Genomic DNA, 19,188 nt, shown 5'->3' with positions numbered 1-19,188 from the left:
GCTTGGATGAATTGTCTGATGCCCAAACAGGATGGCTCATTAGAGTAGGGTCTTTATGATTTCATGGTGGGCATTTAGGTAGAAAATATTAATGAGATTCTTGATTGCATAATAGGAATGGAAGGACATCTCCAAGTTGCCAAAGCGGTAAGAATAAGGACCAGGATTCAAATCCAGATCACAGACTTCAAGTGTAGAATTTTTTTCCTGCTTTTCCCAGGTATAGAATATAGCAATGGGCTCAATGGATTACTGATTCAGTCCAGGCTAGTTTTCTGATATTCTTAGGTTCTCTTTGAGGCTCAGATCCAAGTTTTGTCGAAGCTAAGTGTTCAAGTCATTTCTAATTCAATTAGAAAGGGACTCTAAAGTAGTTCTTAGAGCAGTGGTTCTCAAACTTTTGTTCTCAATATTTTTATCCTATTAAAAATGATTGAGGATGTGTCCAAAGAGTTTTTGTTTATGTGGGTTATAGTTATAGATATTGATCACATTAAAAATAAAAACTAATTATGAATTAGTAGACTCTCTGAAAGGATTTCAGAGATTCCCAGGCTGCTCTGGACCATACTTTGAGAACCATTGTAGAGAATTGGCTTGGAGTCAGGAAAATTTGGATTCAAATGCTGCTTCAGGCATTTCTAACTTTCAATCTTGACAAGTCTTTTTTTCAGTCCTGTTTTCTCATAAATTAAACTGGGACAATATTAGCACCTAATCACAATGTTGTTGTAAATTTAAAATGAGATAATAGATATAAGGTAGTTTGCCAACCGTCATATAGATGTGAGCTATTATTAATTTTTACATTCCCCAATCCTGTTCCACCCATCTCCATCTATAGCTCCAGCTCATATCTCTGAGACCATAATGCCCCATATTCATTTGGTCAATAGCAAGTCTTCTGAGACTGAACATGTTAATGGAACCTATACATTTTGGACTTCGGGGAACCTGGGTGCATGGAATATAGTTAGAAAAGGGGAGGGACAACTAGGTAGTATACGACATAGAGTACCAGGCCTGGAGTCAGGAAAACTCACTTTCCTAGGTTCATATCCAGCTTCAGGTACTTGCCACCTGTAACCCTGGACACTACTTGCCTTGGTTCTTCGTCTATAAAATGGGGACACATTGGAGAAAGAAATAGCAAATCATTCTAGTATGTCTGCCAAGAAAACTTCATAGACAAAGTCCATGTGGACATGAAGAGTCAGACATGATTGAACAGCAACGAAAGAATGGTAGAAAAGCCAGAATTTTGGAGAATTTAGCATTTCCCAAAATGATACATGTATTAAATATTTTGATAAGTATATGACAACCTGTTTGATATTTTAGGGAGAAAAATATTATAAGCATAGGTATTTTCTTTCAGAACCCCTATTCGTATTTTGTTGTATACATTTCTGAAAACATTGTTATAGAACTTTTTTCAATCCTTTGCTTATCTCCAATTTTCTTGACTACTCATTCTTACATAATCCAAGAAACCTTTCATTATCCAAAAAGTAGAAATTTTTTTCTGGTAAAGTCACCCCACTTCTGTGATAATATGGAGGAATATACAGAGAAAAATATGGTCTAGATAAATGCAGAAATTATTGGCTGCCAATGGAATAATCTTTATAGCACTGCAAGATTTAAGGCTGGTAAGTCATCTAGTGTGATTTGCTCATTTATTGATAAGGAAATCATTTCAGAGGATGACTTGTCTAAAGTCATACAGCTTTTACAACTGAGGTTTTTTGACTCCAAAGCTAGTATACTTTCTGTAACAAGGACACATACACACAAAACACACACACACACACACATGCACATATTATATGTGTATGAGAGAGAGAGAGAGACAGAGGAGAAAAATTGCATGCAATTATTTCCTCCCTTCTAAGATATGTCCAACAGAGTTCTAATGTCCTTTTTTTTTTTTTAGAAAACTGCTTAAAGGAAGGGGAGAATCCTTGTGAATAATTCTGCATAGAAAGTTATTATTGCCCTAAAACTACAAATTCCATCTAGAGAGAGTGGGAGTGGAGTTGAGGATGAGAACAAGCTATTTTCTGTAGGGTAATAGAGGTCATAGAGCAAAGGAAATTAATTCTTCCTTCCTGCAAGGGCTCTTACAGATAATCTGGTCTGGTTGGAAGTTCACATTTGACAGATTAGTAAAGACATTTTTACAACCTGGAAACATCACTTCTTTTCCCTCTCCCATTGTTCAACAAAATTGATCCCACATAAGACCAATTGGAGGTCCTTGAAGGCCAATTAGTAATACCAAACAATATTCTGAAGCTACTTCCTTATAGGACAGGGTAATAGCATTTACAAATGAGCAGCCAGAGTGATAAAGAGTCTTTAACTGATGCCATATAAGAGCCAAGAGAAGAGATGGGGGATGTTTTACATGGAGAAGACTCAATAGCGATTTGGAATTATTTTCAAATATCTTAAGGTTTATCATATGGAAAAGGAATATATATATATATATTTTTTTGCTTGGCTTCAGAGGGCAGACCTAGGAATAAGATATGAAGAGGTGATTTAGGCTTGATCTATGGAAAAACTTGTTTAACAAGTGGATTAATCATCACTGGAGTGCAGGCAAAGGCCAATTGACCGCTTATTGGGGATGCTATAAAGAAGGTTCTTTTCGGAGGTTATACTGTTTGAACTATATAGCTGTTGAGGACCTAACCAAATCTGAGATTCTGTGCTCTGGGCAGTGCTGTAGATTCTCCTTGGTTAAGTGTCTCTAACTTGCTTTTTTTTTTCCCACCCTGGCTAATAGCTAGTCTTTAGACTCTAGGTAGGCCATATAGAAGTGGCAATTTCTCTTTATATGTAGAATGGGACAGCATCACTAATGGGAAATGTCAAATTTCCCAGCATTCTCCTACAACTTTTCTGGGCTGTATGGGCTCTGGAAACCATCAGTACATATGACCAAAGCATCAGGCAAACAGAGGGTAGATTTCATAGGACTGGATCTTTGATTAGCAATCAGGTGAAGTTTGCTAAAGGCAGGTCTGAATTCCTTCACAGAATTTATACTTGGAAACTGTTTTGCAATCATTTAATTGAACCCCTCCTTTGACAGATGAGGAAATTCAGGGGTTAGATATAGAAGAAACAGATAGCAAGGCATGGTGGGAAAAACAAACAAACAACCCATTGGATGATTTTTATTCAAGTCCTATTTCTTTATGAGAAAAATAGATCACTAAAATGCTCTGGACAACACTACTTCTATAATCCTATAATAAATTAAGAAAAAGAAGTAAGATCCAAACAGGTCTTCTGAATTCAAATCTAGTGCTCTTTCTAATTTCTTTTTTTTTTTTTTTTTTCTGTTTTCGCATTTCTTAACCATAAATTTAACTTTTCAAGAAGTAGAGGTTGTTTAAAGTGTTGTTCATTATGATCTAAGGGCTAAAAGAAATCTGATTCCAATTCTTACTTGCCTCAAAATCAATTAGGGTTAATTTGGGATTTTATGAATAGATTTTGTATAATCAGTGAACTTGGTGTGGAAAAAATTCATCTTTATTTTCACTAATCTTTCATTTCCTTTGTAATCTAACATAATTTATTTATTTAAAACCCATCATTTTGACTGCCAAAGGGGATCATGCCATAAAAAAGGTTAAGAACTTTTAGAATAAGAGTCTGTTCCTTCTCAGATGCAGACCCCACTCATGTACAGGCTGAGAGTATCTATATTCTATGAAACAAGATGTTATGTGCTTTAGGGATTTTTCTACATGTAGGCTTGTATCTCCTTTTGTTCAGTTAGGAATTAGAAACTGGATCCCTTCAAGGTAACTTCTAATACCTGAATGCTTCACGGGCTGAAATAGTCCTCTTCCACTAATTAAAAACCTCCGTGTTCCTTATGACATATGATATAATACAGAGAGCACTGTTCTCAAAGCCAGGAGATGCCTGGATTTGAATTCCTATTCTGACACATCCTATTTGTGGCTTTGGACAAACCATTTAAATTTTTCTGATCCTGCCCCTTAGGGGCTACTTAACAGAATTGTCATGAAACTCAAATGATATCATGGGTACAATGAGGTTTTGAAAAATTTTAAATGTATGTAGAAAACACTGTTTTGTCAATGGTGAGTGCTGTAGTAAGCAGATATAATCTCTGTCCTCTAACAGTTTATAAACTCATCTGGCTCAATGGGGACAATAATAGGTTGAGGGAAGTGTGCCTTTCACCTTTCCCTCTCCCTAACCCTGTCTCTGAAAAAGCTAAGAAAGACGCCAAGCATAGAGATCCCACCAAGGACTTCCCTCCCTCTCCTCCCAGCTTCCTCTTGCCCTTCCTCGCCCCAGGGGACTATTAGCAGGAAGGATAGGAAGGAAGGATTAATTTCCTTCACCCCATGACCACCACCACCCTTAGGAAATCAGTTTGTCCTCCTTCCCTCTCCTCCCCTTCCCTCACCCAACAATTCTCTCCCTATTACTAATCCTATCTGGACTCTCAGATTAGGTTTCCTTTTTCTTTCTTTCTTTCTTTCTTTCTTTCTTTCTTTCTTTCTTTCTTTCTTTCTTTCTTTCTTTCTTTCTTTCTTTCTTTCCTTCCTTCCTTCCTTTCTTTTTTTCTTTCTTTCTCTCAGCCTCCAATTTCTTATCCTCTTGATTCCACACTGTTTTTCCCATAAACTATAAACCTCTGGAACATGGAAATTATGAAAAAGATGGGCAAAATGATTTGTCTTAGTCTTAAAAGTGGGGCTATATGTCCCTGGTAGCTTTTTTAGAGAAAGGTCTTGGGAGAAAAAAGGAAAGACCTTCTCCAACTTTTTCAAACCCATTACTGTCAAAGTTTTCTTAGTATAGGGAATAAGGAAATGCCCTCTACAAATGCAAATTGTCACCATATAGTACTTGAGGGACCTGGTAACTTGCTAAGGGCATCCCACAGCCACTATGTAGCAAATATCCTTTACACAAGATCATTTTAGCACCACGGCTGATTCTCTAATCATTGAGCCTTTTCTGTAATAATAATTACAAAAATGCATTTCTGTCATTTTTACAGAGCATATTTCTCATAGCAATACTGTGAGATAGAGCAAATGTCATTTCATTCTTCATGTAAAGAAATTAATAGTTTCCCAGATCATTTTATAAATTCAAAGGTCAGAATTTGAACTCAGGATTGAACTCAAAATACTTAACTTCAAGGCTAATAGTGTCCACACGATCCAAGTTTTGCAAAGCACTTTCTTCAGAAACATGTAAAACATGCAGTACAAGTATTATTTATACTCATTTTACAGATGAAGGAAACAGAGGATCAGAATAAATGAAATTACTTCAAAGTGTCAAAGCTGGGATTTGAATTCAGCTCTTGAGGCCTATAATAACATAATGGATCTCTTCTCCATCAAATTCTGATATCAGATTGGATAGCTCATGGAGAAAAAGGCTCAGAAGACTGAGAACCCCAGACAAGCTTCTTATTATTGTCCAGGATCTTTCTGTTCAACATTGAAAGGCTTATTAAAGAGAAATAGAATTTATGCACCTAGGAAAGGGGATCAAGCCAAAATCTTTTAAGTTTAAACAAAACTTCTCCTGAATCACAAACACAAGGGTGTATGCTTTCATATACCTGGGCGACACCTGGGGAAGTGGAAGGCGCAACTGTGGAAAAAAGGGGAGGGAAGTCCTAGCCTGATTCTGCAAGATTTTCTAAACTCTCTGTATTATGACTTTCTGCTCTGGGCCGCAATTTATTTATTTGTATAATCTTATGGGAGGTGGGTAGGATTGTAGGAAAAAGCAGAATAGGCATAGATGTGCCTTTCTGAGTACAGGCAGAATAAATGGCAAGTGTTGCAAGGTCAAAATGTTATGTATGGAAGAAAAATAATTTTGAAGGATTTTCAGAGATATGTACATAGGTATGTATATATTTGTACAAACATATTCCTTTCTTTTAAAAAATCCTTATGTTTAAGTCATTTTTGAGCTCCAAATTCTGTCCCTACATCCAGTCCCTCCTTCACCCATTGATAAGGAAAATTACATGATAATTATACATGTGAAATCATACAAAATACATTTCTACATTAGTCATGGATAACTGTTTCAATATAATTGTTTTCCTTTGTAATCTCCTGTATTTTACTTGATGAATTTAAAAACAATATTCCCAGAAGTAATCTATAGGATTTACCAGAGCACCAACGGGGTCCGTGACATACATACATAAGGCTAAGATCTCTAGCTAGAGGGTTTCCAATGTTTCCAAACATCTCTGATATTTTCTTTCTAGTCTCAAAACATGAGGAGCTCCTGCTGAGGATTCTTGAGGCAAGACCGCCATCTGGTGTCCTACTTAAGCTGCTGAAAGTAACGTGAAAGTTGTGTACCATAGTAAAGGGAAGTCAGTCATTGAGCATTAAATGGAAACTATTTGTCAGACACTTTGCTAAATACAGCGAACAATTAAATATTTGCAATATGTCCAGTGTATACTGGTTGAGATACAAAGATAAAGAAGGTATAGTCCTTATTTTCAATGAATTTGATTGAAAAATCAACCATAGGTTTTAGGAATAGAAGAAACCTAAGATAAGGGGTCTGACAACTTCTTTTTTTAGTAAAGGAAAAAGACTCAGAAAATAAAGTGACTTTCTTAAGATCACCTAAGAAGTAAATAGAAATAAATAATATTTGAATCTGCATTTCTTTAATGATTCCTGGTCCCTCCCATTATAATATGCTGTTTGGGGGTTTCCAATTATAGAAAACAAATCAATTCATCAGATTCAAATCTGTATTCTTCTTTTACTTTCTCATATATTATAGAATACAAAAAAGGTAACATATATATATTACATCTTAAGAAAAAGATCATATTACAATTGTGAAGAATTGATATTTGTTGGACAAATACTCCAAGTACTCAAGGTCAAGATCAAACCAGACTGTATGCTACCCATATGAAAGCCCAGAGTATCTCAGTTCTTCCTGGGATCTTTTAAGGACCACAGAGATAATTGACTGCTTATCTGATATGCTCAGTACCTCGGAATTACCTGGTAACTTTTCCTTCAGTGATGGTTTAGCTTAAATCTCTTTATATTGGTGTCTTCTTTCACTTGCCTCCCCTTCTGTGAAAAATTATTCATCTGAGAAACAATTCCTTCTTTATAAATATTTTGATCCTACTCCCTCTGTCCGGTGGGTCGAGAACAGGAATTATGTAGGCTTTAGGGGCTTGTCAAGAGAAGTGGTTGAACCTCAACTGAGGATCCTCATCATCTGCTAAGAGGCTGAGGGGAAGGTTGGTGCCATCTTCTAGGGCTGCAGCTCATATTGTTGCTCTGTGGCTGTGTAGAAATCCTCAAGTACGGACTGTAAGTATTCAAAGGTGGGCCGTTCCTCTGGCCTACTGCGCCAACACTTGCTGATGATGCTGTAGAGCTCAGCTGGGCATGTATCAGGGCAAGGCATTCGATAGCCTTGTTCCAGATGCCGAATGACCTCCGGGTTGGTCATGCCTTAGGGGATAGGAGTAGGGATGGTGGGAGAAATGTGGAAAGAGAAAAAGACTGAATGAGTTTCTTAAATCCTGAAGCCTTGGGGCTTCAGTGGTGCAGTGGATAGAGAACCATCTCTGAAGTCAGAAGGACCTGAGTTCAAATCTATTCTCAGACATGTAACACTTCCTAGCTGTGTGACCCTAGGGCAAGTCACTTAAATCCAATTGCCTCAGGGAAAAAAAAATTCCTGGACCCTCAAAGAGTATTTCTGAGACCCAGAAAATTGAAGTGATTTAATCAAAGTCATTCAGCTATTAAGTCAGAATCACAACAGATCTGGCACTAGAACCTAAATCTCTGACTTCTAATCCAGTGTTGTTTCCACTGTTCTCCCTTGCCTTCCTATCATATAGTTTAGTATTTGATCACTTACTGTTTTATATTGTTCATTAATTATTTCATGTATGTTTCTTATATTTCCAAGTAAATTGTTTACTCTTGGAAGGCAATAGTAATATTTTATTTTTTTCCATATTTAACCTGTTGGATATAGGACAGTATCAAAGAAAACTAAGTCATTGAAAAACATTTTGAAAAAGGTGGTGAATGTGTCTTAACTAGGATGGGGCGTTGAAATGCCTCTGCTTAAAATCGACAAACAAAAAGTTGGGTGATCCTAGATCTAGAGCAAGAAGGACCTCAGAGTCAAAATGAAGAAATTGCAAGTGGCAGAGCTAGGTATTAAATACAGTTCTGCATTTATGTGTTGGAACCGGGGGGTTCCAAAAAGCAAAAAAAAAAATAACTGAATCTGCAGTTTTTTGTCTTTTTTTCCTTTTATCTGATTCAAAATAATTCTTTGGAATGTACATATCCATCAAGTTGCAGGCAAAAGCCCAGGTTTCAGGGCTAATGGATTTTGACAGCAACGAAATGTTGCCATCTAGTGGTTAAGAGACAAATTGCAGACATTGCTAACCTTTTTAAATGAGAGTGATTGTAAAAAGTGGTTTTCAAAGGGTGGTCTTGGGAACCGTGGGCGTGGGGTGAGTAGGAGTGGGTGAAAGAGTGGGAAGGGTTTTCTTAAGACATCTCTAGGAGGTCCACAAACTGACTATTTTCATAGTAATATGTTTTAATTTCTAGTATATCAAATATAACTAGATGAATTCATCAGCAAAAGCTCTTTGGGGTTTTTGATAATTTTAAAGGGTTCTAAGACCAAAAAATTCCAGAATTTCTTCTTAGAACAAGAGCATTTATGAGGACTGTGGCCAAAAGTAGAGATGGCCTGTTATTGGAAAGGAACTTTAAAGTCAGTCAATATTCATTTATTAAATGTGTACTATATACTGGACACCATGCTATTTGCTGGGGATACAAAAAGCAAAATACAATCCCTGACCTCAAGGAGCTTACAATCTACTGAAGGAGAAAACGAACAAATGTGTAAAACTACACAGGATAAAAAGTAAATGATAAACAGAGGAAAGACACAAGAAAAGAGGGATTAAGGAAAATTTACTGTAGAAGGTGGGATTTCAGTTGGGACTTAAAGGAAGCCAGGGCAACTAAAAGATATAGATGGGAGAAGGGAGAACATTTCAGGAATAGAAGACAGTGAGAGAACATTTCTAGAACTGAGATAAAGCCTTGTTCATGGAATAGCAAGGAAATTATCATGCCATTGGATTGAAGAGTACATGGCAGGGAATAAGATGCAAGAAGAATGAAAATCATTAATTTTTCCTTCAAAAAACTAGTCTGGTTAGATTAAAAATGGAAGAAATGGTTAGATATTTGAAGTTTCTACAGAACAAAACTCCAGCAAGGAGAGAGGCAAGTCTGTACTGCCCCAGACTGCTGGGCAGTGTAGGATTTGACTATAGTACCTGGGTAAGGAATCCGTCCATAGGTAATGATTTCCATTAGGAGAACTCCAAAGGACCAGACGTCAGATTTGATGGAGAACACTCCAAAATTAATGGCTTCTAGGGCCGTCCACTTGATGGGGAACTTGGCACCTGTGGGAAATGAAAGAGAGAAAAATCCACAGAAGTCTCATGAAACAAAATATGGGAACAGCTTAGCCTGGTTATTTCTTTCCAGAAGGGTTCTTCTTATTTTAAAGGAAAGGAAATTGAGGCTCATGTAGATTAAGTGATCTTGTCCAAGGCCACACAGGTAGCAAGCCTTAGAGTCAAGGACTGAACACAGTTCTGACTCTGGAGCCAGTTCATTACATTGAACCAACTTTTTTTGCCTCATTTGTCTATAGATGACCACCAATCAGCATTTATTAAGTGCCAGGCATTGTTATAAACACTAGGGATACAAACAAAGGCAACAAAACAAAACAAAACAAAAACAGTCTCTGTTCTCAAGGAATTGATAGTCTAATAGTAATCAAAGAATTTATAATCTACTAGAAGAAAAAAACAAATAAATGTGTAAAATTACACAGGACAAATAGCAAATAGCAAGCAGATGAAAGACACAAGAAAAGAGGAATTTGGGAAAGCTTCTTGTAGATTATGGGATTTCAATTGGAACTTAAAGGAGTCAGGGCAACTAAGAAGTATAGATGGGAGACAGGAGAATATTTCAGGAATAGGAGACAGAGAACATTTCCAGAACTGAGATAAAGTTTTGTTCGTGGAACAGCAAGGAAACTATCATATCATTGAATTAAAGAGTACAGGGCAGGTAAACTTTTGTTGTTGTTTAGTCATTTCAATTGTGTTCAACTCTTCATAATCCACTTTTGTTGTTGTTTAGTCATTTCAATTGTGTTCAACTCTTCATAATCCCATTTGGGTTTTTCCTTGGCAAAAATGCTGAAGTGGTTTGCCAGTGTTCTTCTCCAGTTCATTTTACAAATGAGTAAACTGAAGCAAACAGGATTAAGTATCTTGTCCAGTCACAAAACTATTAAGTATTTGAAATCGGATTTAACTCAAATCTTTTTAATGGCAAACCTGGCACTCTTCCTGTTGTGCTACCTAACTGTCCCTATATGTAAAACTACTATGTACAAGATTAATCTATGTATCTATCCATTTATTTATCTGTTAAATTAGAAATAATTAACAGAAGGAAGACATTTTAAGAGGGACAGGGAAATGCTTGTAAAAAGGAGGAATTTTGCTGGGATTTGAAGGAAGCCAGAATTGGAAAACAGCCAGTGAAAATACTTGGAATTGGAGCAGCTAGGTGGCTCATCAGCCCTGAAGTCAGGAAGACCAGAGTTAAAATTTGGTCTCAGATACTTAACATTTTTTAGTTGTGTGACTCTGGGCAAGTCACTTAGCCCCAATTGCCTCAGGGAGGAAAAAAACTTGGCATTAAGGAGGCCAACATTGTAATGTTCTCTGTTGAGGTTTTCTTTGGGTCTCTGGGAGCAGCCTTCGTTTCAGGTCAGTAACCACCACAAGTACAGCCAGGTGTTAAAGTCCAAATCTTTTATTGTCTCCTTCAAAGTCTTATCTACTTCATTTGGGACTCGGCTAGTTTTCTGGGGGTCTTCTGGAGTCTTGGTTTCAGTGGAGAAGTGAAGGAGGAGAGCCTGCCACCAATGCGGTGTGAAATGGAATGAATCTGTCCGAGTCCAAGGGTTTGTGCTCCGGCCTTCAGCCTCCAGCCTTCTGTCTGCTTGTCTCTGAATCTCTGAATCTCCCTGGCTGAGGCTTTTAGTTTATATGCTACACATTGAGTACAAACCAATCATTATATCACTAGGAAACCATTATTTGTTGTAGGATTAAATCAATGCTAAGTTAGATTTAACTATTGTTTTCTCAATTCCACTTATTACCTTGTTTCAAGTTCTGGCCCATAACATCTCCTTGTAGGATTAAATCGATCATACTGAACCATGCTAAATTAGATAGCTATTGTCTCTACCAATTCCACTCACTTAGTACCTTGTAAGAATCCTTTGTTCAGAGTTCTGGCCCATAACACAACATCATGTTATTTCAGAATATATGGAAGAGAGTAAGGTGTAAAAAGATTAAAAAGATCAGAGAAGTATAGGTTATTAAGGGCTTTGAATATCATACAGAAAATTTTATATTTTGACTCTGGAGGTTCTAAGAAGAGAGGATGACAGGGTCAGACCTGAACTTTAAGATGATTGATTGATAACTTGAATGGAAGAAGGATTGGAGTAGGGAGAGAGTAGGGAGAAAGACCAAACAGAAGTCTATTAAAGTAGTTAAGGAATACCAAAGTATAAAGAATGAGTCTAGCAACTGATTGGACATGGAGAATGTTAGGGAGTGAAGCCTCAGTGACTGAAAGAATGGTGGTACTCTTAAGTAGTTAAGTTGGAGGAGGAGAGGAAGGTAGAGCTTAATTCAATTTAGGACATAAATGTGTGAGGTATCTGTGCAATTCTAACAGGTGGTTGCAGATGTGAGATTGATGGTTAAGGAAAAGATTAGGGCTAGTTAAGTAGATCTGGGAATCATCGGCATAGCGATAATAATTTGACTCCATAGTATAGACAGGAAAGAGAAGAGGTCCAAGGACCAACTTCAGAGATATCCATGGTTGGTGGGAATGACCTGGATCCAGCAAAGGACCATGAGAAGGAGTGGTCAGTTAAGTAGGAGACCAGGAGAGAGGAATGTCATGAAAATGCAGAGAGAAGAGAATGTCAAGAAGAGGGTGATCAATAGTGCCAAAAGCTGCAAGGAAGTGAAGAAGGGTGATGATTAAGAAAAAAATATTTTCCAGTAATTAATTGATAACTTTGGAGAGAGGAATTTCAGTTGAACAATGAAGCTGGAAAACAGACCACAGACTTAAGACTGGAAAAGAAGGGTGAGAAGGGGGCTAATAAGTGACTATGAGAAGTGATAAAAATCAGGGAGGCTAGAGCTGGGTGACATGGTAGTTAGAATGCTGGACTGGAATCAGGAAGCTCTCACGCAGTTCCTGGATATATGGACCTGGGCAAGTCACTTAACCATGGTCTATCTCAGTTTCCACATCTGTAAAATAGGGATAATAATAGCATCTACTTTCTAGGATTGTCCAAATGAGATAATATTTCTAAAGCACTTAAAATAGTGCCTAGCACATAGTAGGAACTTAATAAGTACTTATTCCTTATCTTCCTTAAAACACTTAGTTTCCAGTCCCTTAAAGGAATCCTACTACTGAGGCAACACTTAGCTGTACGACAAAGTATCGTACCCAACTGTCACTCATCTCACATCTGCTATTAGGAAATAGTTATCGCTAAAAAGTGCAAATCTTGTAACCACGAAAGCTTTACATGATGACTTTGAACATACAGACGAAGAAGGAACTAGAAATGGCTCCACAGGCTTTATGCTATCTGTGGATGTTTAATCAAGGACTACTCATACCTATTGGTGTGATTTGAAGTCTCTGAGGAGAAGAGATTGTGGATATTCACAACCAATACATTTTCTTGGCTAAGAGAGAAACTGAAGGAAGTTTATTATGTAGCTACAATTTCAGTTTTGGGAAATATTGACAGAAACAAATAATGATATGATGCCCAGATTAATTGTTAAAAAAGAGAAAGATTTTAGCTAAAAAATATCGATGTTCATGAAAGTTACACAGTACTCCACGTGGCAACTAGTTTTTCTAAGCTGTGATATTTTTGGTGGTGGATAAATATGAGACATTTATCTCATAGTGTAATCATTTTTCATCAGGAATCTCTCTCTCTCTCTCTCTCTCTCTCTCTCTCTCTCTCTCTCTCTCTCTCTCTCTCTGCTGAGACAATTGGAATTAAGTGACTTGCCCTGGATCACACAGCTAGGAAGTGTTAAGTGAATGAGACTCAGATCCTCCTAACTTCAGGGCTGGTACTCTATTCACTGCATCACCTAGCTGCCCCCATCAGGAATTTATCTAAAATGGATTTGTCACTGTCAAAAAGTACAAATGTGTTTGTGTATATAAAAATGAAAAACACAAAGAAATGATGGATAGTCTATTCTTGGCTCAAGATGTTCTTTAATAAAAGACTTTGCTTTTTACTTATCCCCAGAGAATGGTGGGGAACAATTCATCAAAACCATTCTTTGTTTCTAATGAACACTTTTCTCCTCAAAATCTAAGCAAAAGAGACTATCTACTAGTTATGCAGACTGAAGCAGAAAACAGGTCATAAACATACATTTCAAGTGAAGATTCAGTCTACTGTTATAAAACAATTAGTGCGAATTAGGGAGAAGCCTAAAACCAGAGGAAGTGCCTTTCCTACCTAGATCTTTAGTTATAGAGGCACTGGAGGTAAAAAGAATACCACACAATTAGTAACTCCACATTTAGGATACTCTACTCCCTGATCTCATCTAAGGATGTAGGACTATAGTTCTGAAATCACTATGATCAATCTATACCATAAACTATAATTGTCCCTTATACATCATGACTTTCCCCATCCTGGTTTTCATATGTCATAGGCCAGCATAAGAAATTAAATGGGAATTTTGGGGAAGTTTTGTGAAGAATATGTGAAAGCCAACAGATGACACAGAAAAAGTTTAAAAACTCAGAAATATATGTAGATATTACATCAACCCAAATTTTATTATACTGTAAACACCCCATAAAAGAAAAAGAAAAAAATTCAGACTTCTCTAGTATGCAAGGAGCATTAAAAATTTTATATGGATTTTCCAGATCTCAGGGGTGACATACTCCTAATGCCTACAACATGGAAGGAATAATTGTAATTTAATTACAGAGGCAGATAGGTCATCAGATCTCAGAAGACCAGGGCTTAATCTACTCACAACCAGACTAACCTATTATGTTACAGGGGAAATTGGAGAAGTGGTTATAAATCTATCCAAATGACAGTACTGATATAAGATGTGCCTTATATATAAATACATATGTTCATTGTTGTACTTGGTAATGACTGCATATTTGTATACCACAGATATATTTGCCTGTTAGCTACACATAATTTTACTATAATTATGTATATTGGCATATGATACAAGTTGTTGTCTATGTATAAGCTGTTATTATGGATGTTATTACATTGCTTTGTTTTCTTAGTTACATATGTTTTTTTGATGATGCATGACCTTTATGTGATTTGGAGCTAAAATCACTAAAGAACTGTATAGAATTTGGGATTGTGGACAATATACCCAGTTCAGTCATTTTTAGTTATGTCCCATTTAGTTTAGTTTAGTATCCCATTTAAGGTCACTCTGATTACTCTTTATGACCCATTTGGAGTTTTCTTGATGAAGATTTTGGTGGTCTGCCATTTCTTTCTCCAGTTCATTTTATAGATGAGGTGATTGAGACAAATAGGATTAAGTGACTTGTTAGTCCCATAGCTAATAAGTGTCTGAAGCAGGACTCGAACTCAAGAAGATGAGTCTTCCTGATTCTAAGCTATTTAGTTTAGAATCAGTGCTGCCTAACTGCCCTACTTGGTCAGTTTGAAACCTAGTTGGTTAATTTTCTGGGAACAGTAAATGTTTAACTAGGAGAAAAAGTATAAAGGAGTTGGCTCTTGCAAGTCCAGGGCCTAATTTTAGAAAACATTGTACAAATGTGACTATTCAAGGTAATCCCTTATGAGGTAGGACAAGTACTTTAAGTGAACTGCAAAGAAAGAAACATGACAGGAGGATCAATGATTTGATCATATCTTCCTGGATGACCTTTAAAAGTCAGGTCAGTCAGTTCAGGCTAAAATTAGATCGAGGGAGGGCAGCTCCTGGCAAGACTTGTAGACAGCTTACAGATCTGGATAAGGGGAAGTCTTGACAAATCACATACAGCTTCCACATAGTCAGAGGCAGCTGCCACAAAGAAAATCCCAGAACTCTGGGATTTTGAGGTTTTAAGGGTCAAGTGGGTGTAAGGAGGATTAGAACAGTTGAGTTTGACTTTTTAAAAAATGTTTATTTTGTGTTTATAAACAGTGTTAACCACAGACCTTTGCTAGTCTGGGTGTACTTATTGGGAATACCATCGAGAAGAGGCAATTGAGGAAGGAGACAGTTTCCCGAGTATTATTTCCAGCTAGAGGGCTTGGAGTTTGGTTTTGTTTTTTAAAACAACTAAAAGCTTATTGATCGATTGACTCAATAGAATTAAAGATCTTTGACATGACTTTTCAAAGCACTTTATACTTCTGTCATTCAATTGTGTCTTACTCTTTGTGACATCATTTAGGGTTTTCTCAAGCAAAGATATTGACTGGAGTATTTTGTGATTTCCTTCTCCAGTTCATTTTACAGAAAAAGAAACTGAGGCAACCCTTTGATTAAATGAGTTTTCCAGGGGCCCACTCATAGTAGGTATCTGAGATTGTTCTTGAATTTAAGTCTTCCTGACTCTTGGATAAGTACTTTATCCACTTTGTTACCTAACTGCCTGTTCATACTAGGAAATCTATCTAAGCAATGAGTCAGTAGTAACAAGAGGATGAAGCAAAAAGGTGTGGTTGAAACAAACCTACTCACCATCCTATCCTACTACTGCTAGATATATAACTGAATGAGGACAAGGCAAAGTTATTTTTATCTTCTTTGCCTTTTACCATGCAATATCCTAGAGAAATGAAAGTATAAGCACAAGGAGGGGATAATAGAGTCAGGTTAGACTTACATACAAGGTCATTTTCCCTATTTTCTTTGAACAGTGGAACCTATGGAGAAAATAGCTCAACTCACCTTCCTGGGCTGTGTATTCACTGTCCACAATCCTGGCCAAGCCAAAGTCAGCAATCTTGCAGCACAGATTCTCAGACACCAGGACGTTGGCTGCCCTCAAGTCTCGGTGGATTGAATTCCTTTGCTCGATGTAAGCCATCCCTTCTGCAATCTAAGAGAACATAATGGAACATTTCTTAGCTCCAGGTCCCTCCCCTGGCTACTACACACATTAGTGGATCAGTGGGTCCTCTGGCTCTGAATCTCACAAAAGGAAACATGGCAGCAACTTTCCCTAGTTATTCCTTTCCATAGTTAGGAATCTGTACTCTGTGTGTGTGTGTGTTGGACTACTGTAACAACTTACTGGTTGGCCTTCCTGATTCATGTCTCTTCTCATTCCAGTAATCCTCTGCTCATTGATTAAATAATCTTTCTAAGGCACAGATACAATTTTTAAAAATCCTTTGAAGCTCTTTATGACCTGACCCTACCCTAACTTTCCAGTCTTCTTATATACCCCACCCCACCTCACTACCTCTAGCATTTACTCAGCAATACAGTGACACTGGCCTCCTTCCTTGTTGTTCTTTGCAAAAGGCACTTTAGCACCTGGCACATAGTAGATGCTTAATAAATGTTTGTTGCCTGACTCCATCTCAAGATGATCATTTTTATTGGAGGTTTCCCATGCCTAGAAATCTCTCCTTCCTAGATTCCTTATATGTGAATTGTGTGACCTTCACTGACTCCATCTTGCGACTCAGTTCTAGGTCTAGTTCATTTTCTTTTCCTTTTCCGCCCCCCCCCCCAATTCCTGTCTTGTGTGAAAACTTTATTCAATTATGGGAATTGTATGAAAATTGTATTGCATTGTTTGAACCTAGCCCTATGTAGCTGGGAAACTGGACCACCTCTACCTGCTGCTTAGAAATTCTCAGCTAAGGGCTTAGATTATGCTGACCAGAAATCCAGTCAAATCCAAAGATTGATACAAAAAGAAAGATCAAGTCACCCATATGTTTTATCTGAAAACTGTTCCTATATAGGTTCATCAGTTATTATGTCCATGTTTCTTTGATTGAATACAGATAACTGGGGATGTGGGACACTTCCTTTTTTTTTAATTTCAGGGAATTGTACTTATTAACTCTCCCCCTCCCAACTTGGAAAGCCCCTAATCTTTCCTTCAGAAATCAAATTACCAATATATCCTGATTGTTTTCATTTAATTAATTGGTCTCAGTTGGTTAATTGTTTTTAAATGCATAAAAATATTTCCCTTTTTATTTGGGGTCCAATGTCAAAGCTGAAGATGCTTGGTCTTGATTTCATATGCAATTGTTAAGTGTTACTTAATAAATCAATATGCTCTGAAGCGCAAATCTTTGTTTCCTCAGTCATCAAGCATTCACCACACTTAGCTTTTTTCAAGTCCCAGATAAAAATCCACTTTCCACCAGAAAATCTTTCCTGCCTCCCCTTAATGCTAGTTCTTTCCATCTAGTGATTTTCTCCAATTTATCTTGTACATATGCTTGTGTGTAGTTTGCATATTTTCTTCCCATTAGATTATGAACTCTTTGAGGACCTGTATTTTTTCCTTCCTATTACCTTCAGCACTTGGTGTAGTAAAGAATAAAATGGATAGGGGAGACATCAAGGGCTTTTTTCAAAAATTAGTCAGTAAAAGAGAAGAGAGAAATAAAATGGTAACTGGGTGGAATAGAAAGGTCAAAGACAGGGATTTTTTTCTTTTGAACTGGGAAGGACTGACCATATTTATAGTAAATGAGAGATTGAAGATATATAGGAGGATGGCTACTGGATAGGACAGGTATAATGGATACAGATGGAGGAGTAAATCTTGACAAGGAAAAAAAAATTCTCTTCCATTTCTGGCTCTGAAATGGAGGAAGGCAAAGTTAGAGAAACATTTGGAGTGCAGAGATGAACAAATTTTTATCTATTCTTCTTTTTCACTGTCCAAATCTTTGTAATAATACTTGATTTTTCTACTATTCACTTGTTTCTATGCAAGCCTTCAGTCTGGGTACTTATTTTACCACAGAGCATTTCTCTAGTGTCTAAAGTCTCTTTGCTCCTCTAAATGCTTGCTTTGGGTATATTTGGGGTGTGCTTTCATTCTGGCTACCAGAACAACTATTGCTTACCAACTACTTATTTTTATAGAAAAATATGCTCTAGTGTGGCCTCTTCAACAATTCAGACCATTCCCAATGATCTTGTGATGAAGAGAGCCATCTATATCCAAAGAGAGGACTGTGGGAACTAAGTGTGGTTCACAACATAGCATTTTCACTCTTTTTGTTGTTGTTTGCTTGCATTTTATTTTCTTCTCATTTTTTCCTGCTTGCTATGATTTTTCTTGTGCAACAAGTTAATTGTATGTGTAATATGTATGTGTATATTGGATTTAACACATATTTCTACCATGTTTAACATATATTGGACATATATTGGAAATGTGAGGAAAATTGGAATGTGAGGTTTTGCAAGGGTTAATGTTGAAAAATTATCCATATATATAGGTTTTGAAAATAAAAAGCTTTTAAAAAAATATGCTCTAGGTTTCACATAGCTGACTTAGAAACCTGGTTTGCTACAAAAAGTTTTATGTAAATTAAGAGTTGATTTTATAGCTCAGAAGTCTTATGTAAGTCAATATATTTGTACTATTTACAAAAGTATTTCTATTTTAATATAAATTATACCAGCAAAGTAATTTAAAAGAAAATAATCAAATTTAACCACTTTGACTTTTCATCTCCTTTAAAATGATTCCTCCAGACCTGAAATAATACTTTGGGCAAATTAAAATTAGTGGCTTGTTAAGACTGATTTTAAAATTAATATTATTTAAAGCATTGCTAAGGAGAAATCTTTTGACATAAAATATTTTAGAAACTTTTTTTCTCTTTTCAGAAGCTAGAGAAAGGGAAGCTATAAGAAGCTACAAGGAGATGAGAGATTAGAAC

At 36.7% G+C, this 19,188-nt stretch overlaps 1 protein-coding gene across 1 annotated transcript in view; it reads right to left on the bottom strand.

The window, feature by feature from the left end:
- Window positions 1-6,132: 6,132 nt before the first annotated feature.
- BLK (BLK proto-oncogene, Src family tyrosine kinase) overlaps window positions 6,133-19,188 on the bottom strand; it is a 73,336-nt gene continuing 60,280 nt past the window's right edge. Inside the window, exons 11-13 of the mRNA XM_012539921.3 lie at window positions 16,211-16,361; window positions 9,410-9,541; window positions 6,133-7,535 (exon numbers count right to left, since the gene is read on the bottom strand). Coding sequence (XP_012395375.1) covers window positions 7,333-7,535; window positions 9,410-9,541; window positions 16,211-16,361 — 486 coding nt within the window. The 3' untranslated portion in view covers window positions 6,133-7,332. The remainder of the gene's footprint in view (window positions 7,536-9,409; window positions 9,542-16,210; window positions 16,362-19,188) is intronic.

This window comes from Sarcophilus harrisii, chromosome 2 (assembly GCF_902635505.1).
Source record: "Sarcophilus harrisii chromosome 2, mSarHar1.11, whole genome shotgun sequence".
NCBI lineage: Eukaryota > Metazoa > Chordata > Mammalia > Dasyuromorphia > Dasyuridae > Sarcophilus > Sarcophilus harrisii.
Note: the sequence above shows the minus strand (reverse complement) of the source record. Positions and strands in the feature narration are given on the sequence as shown.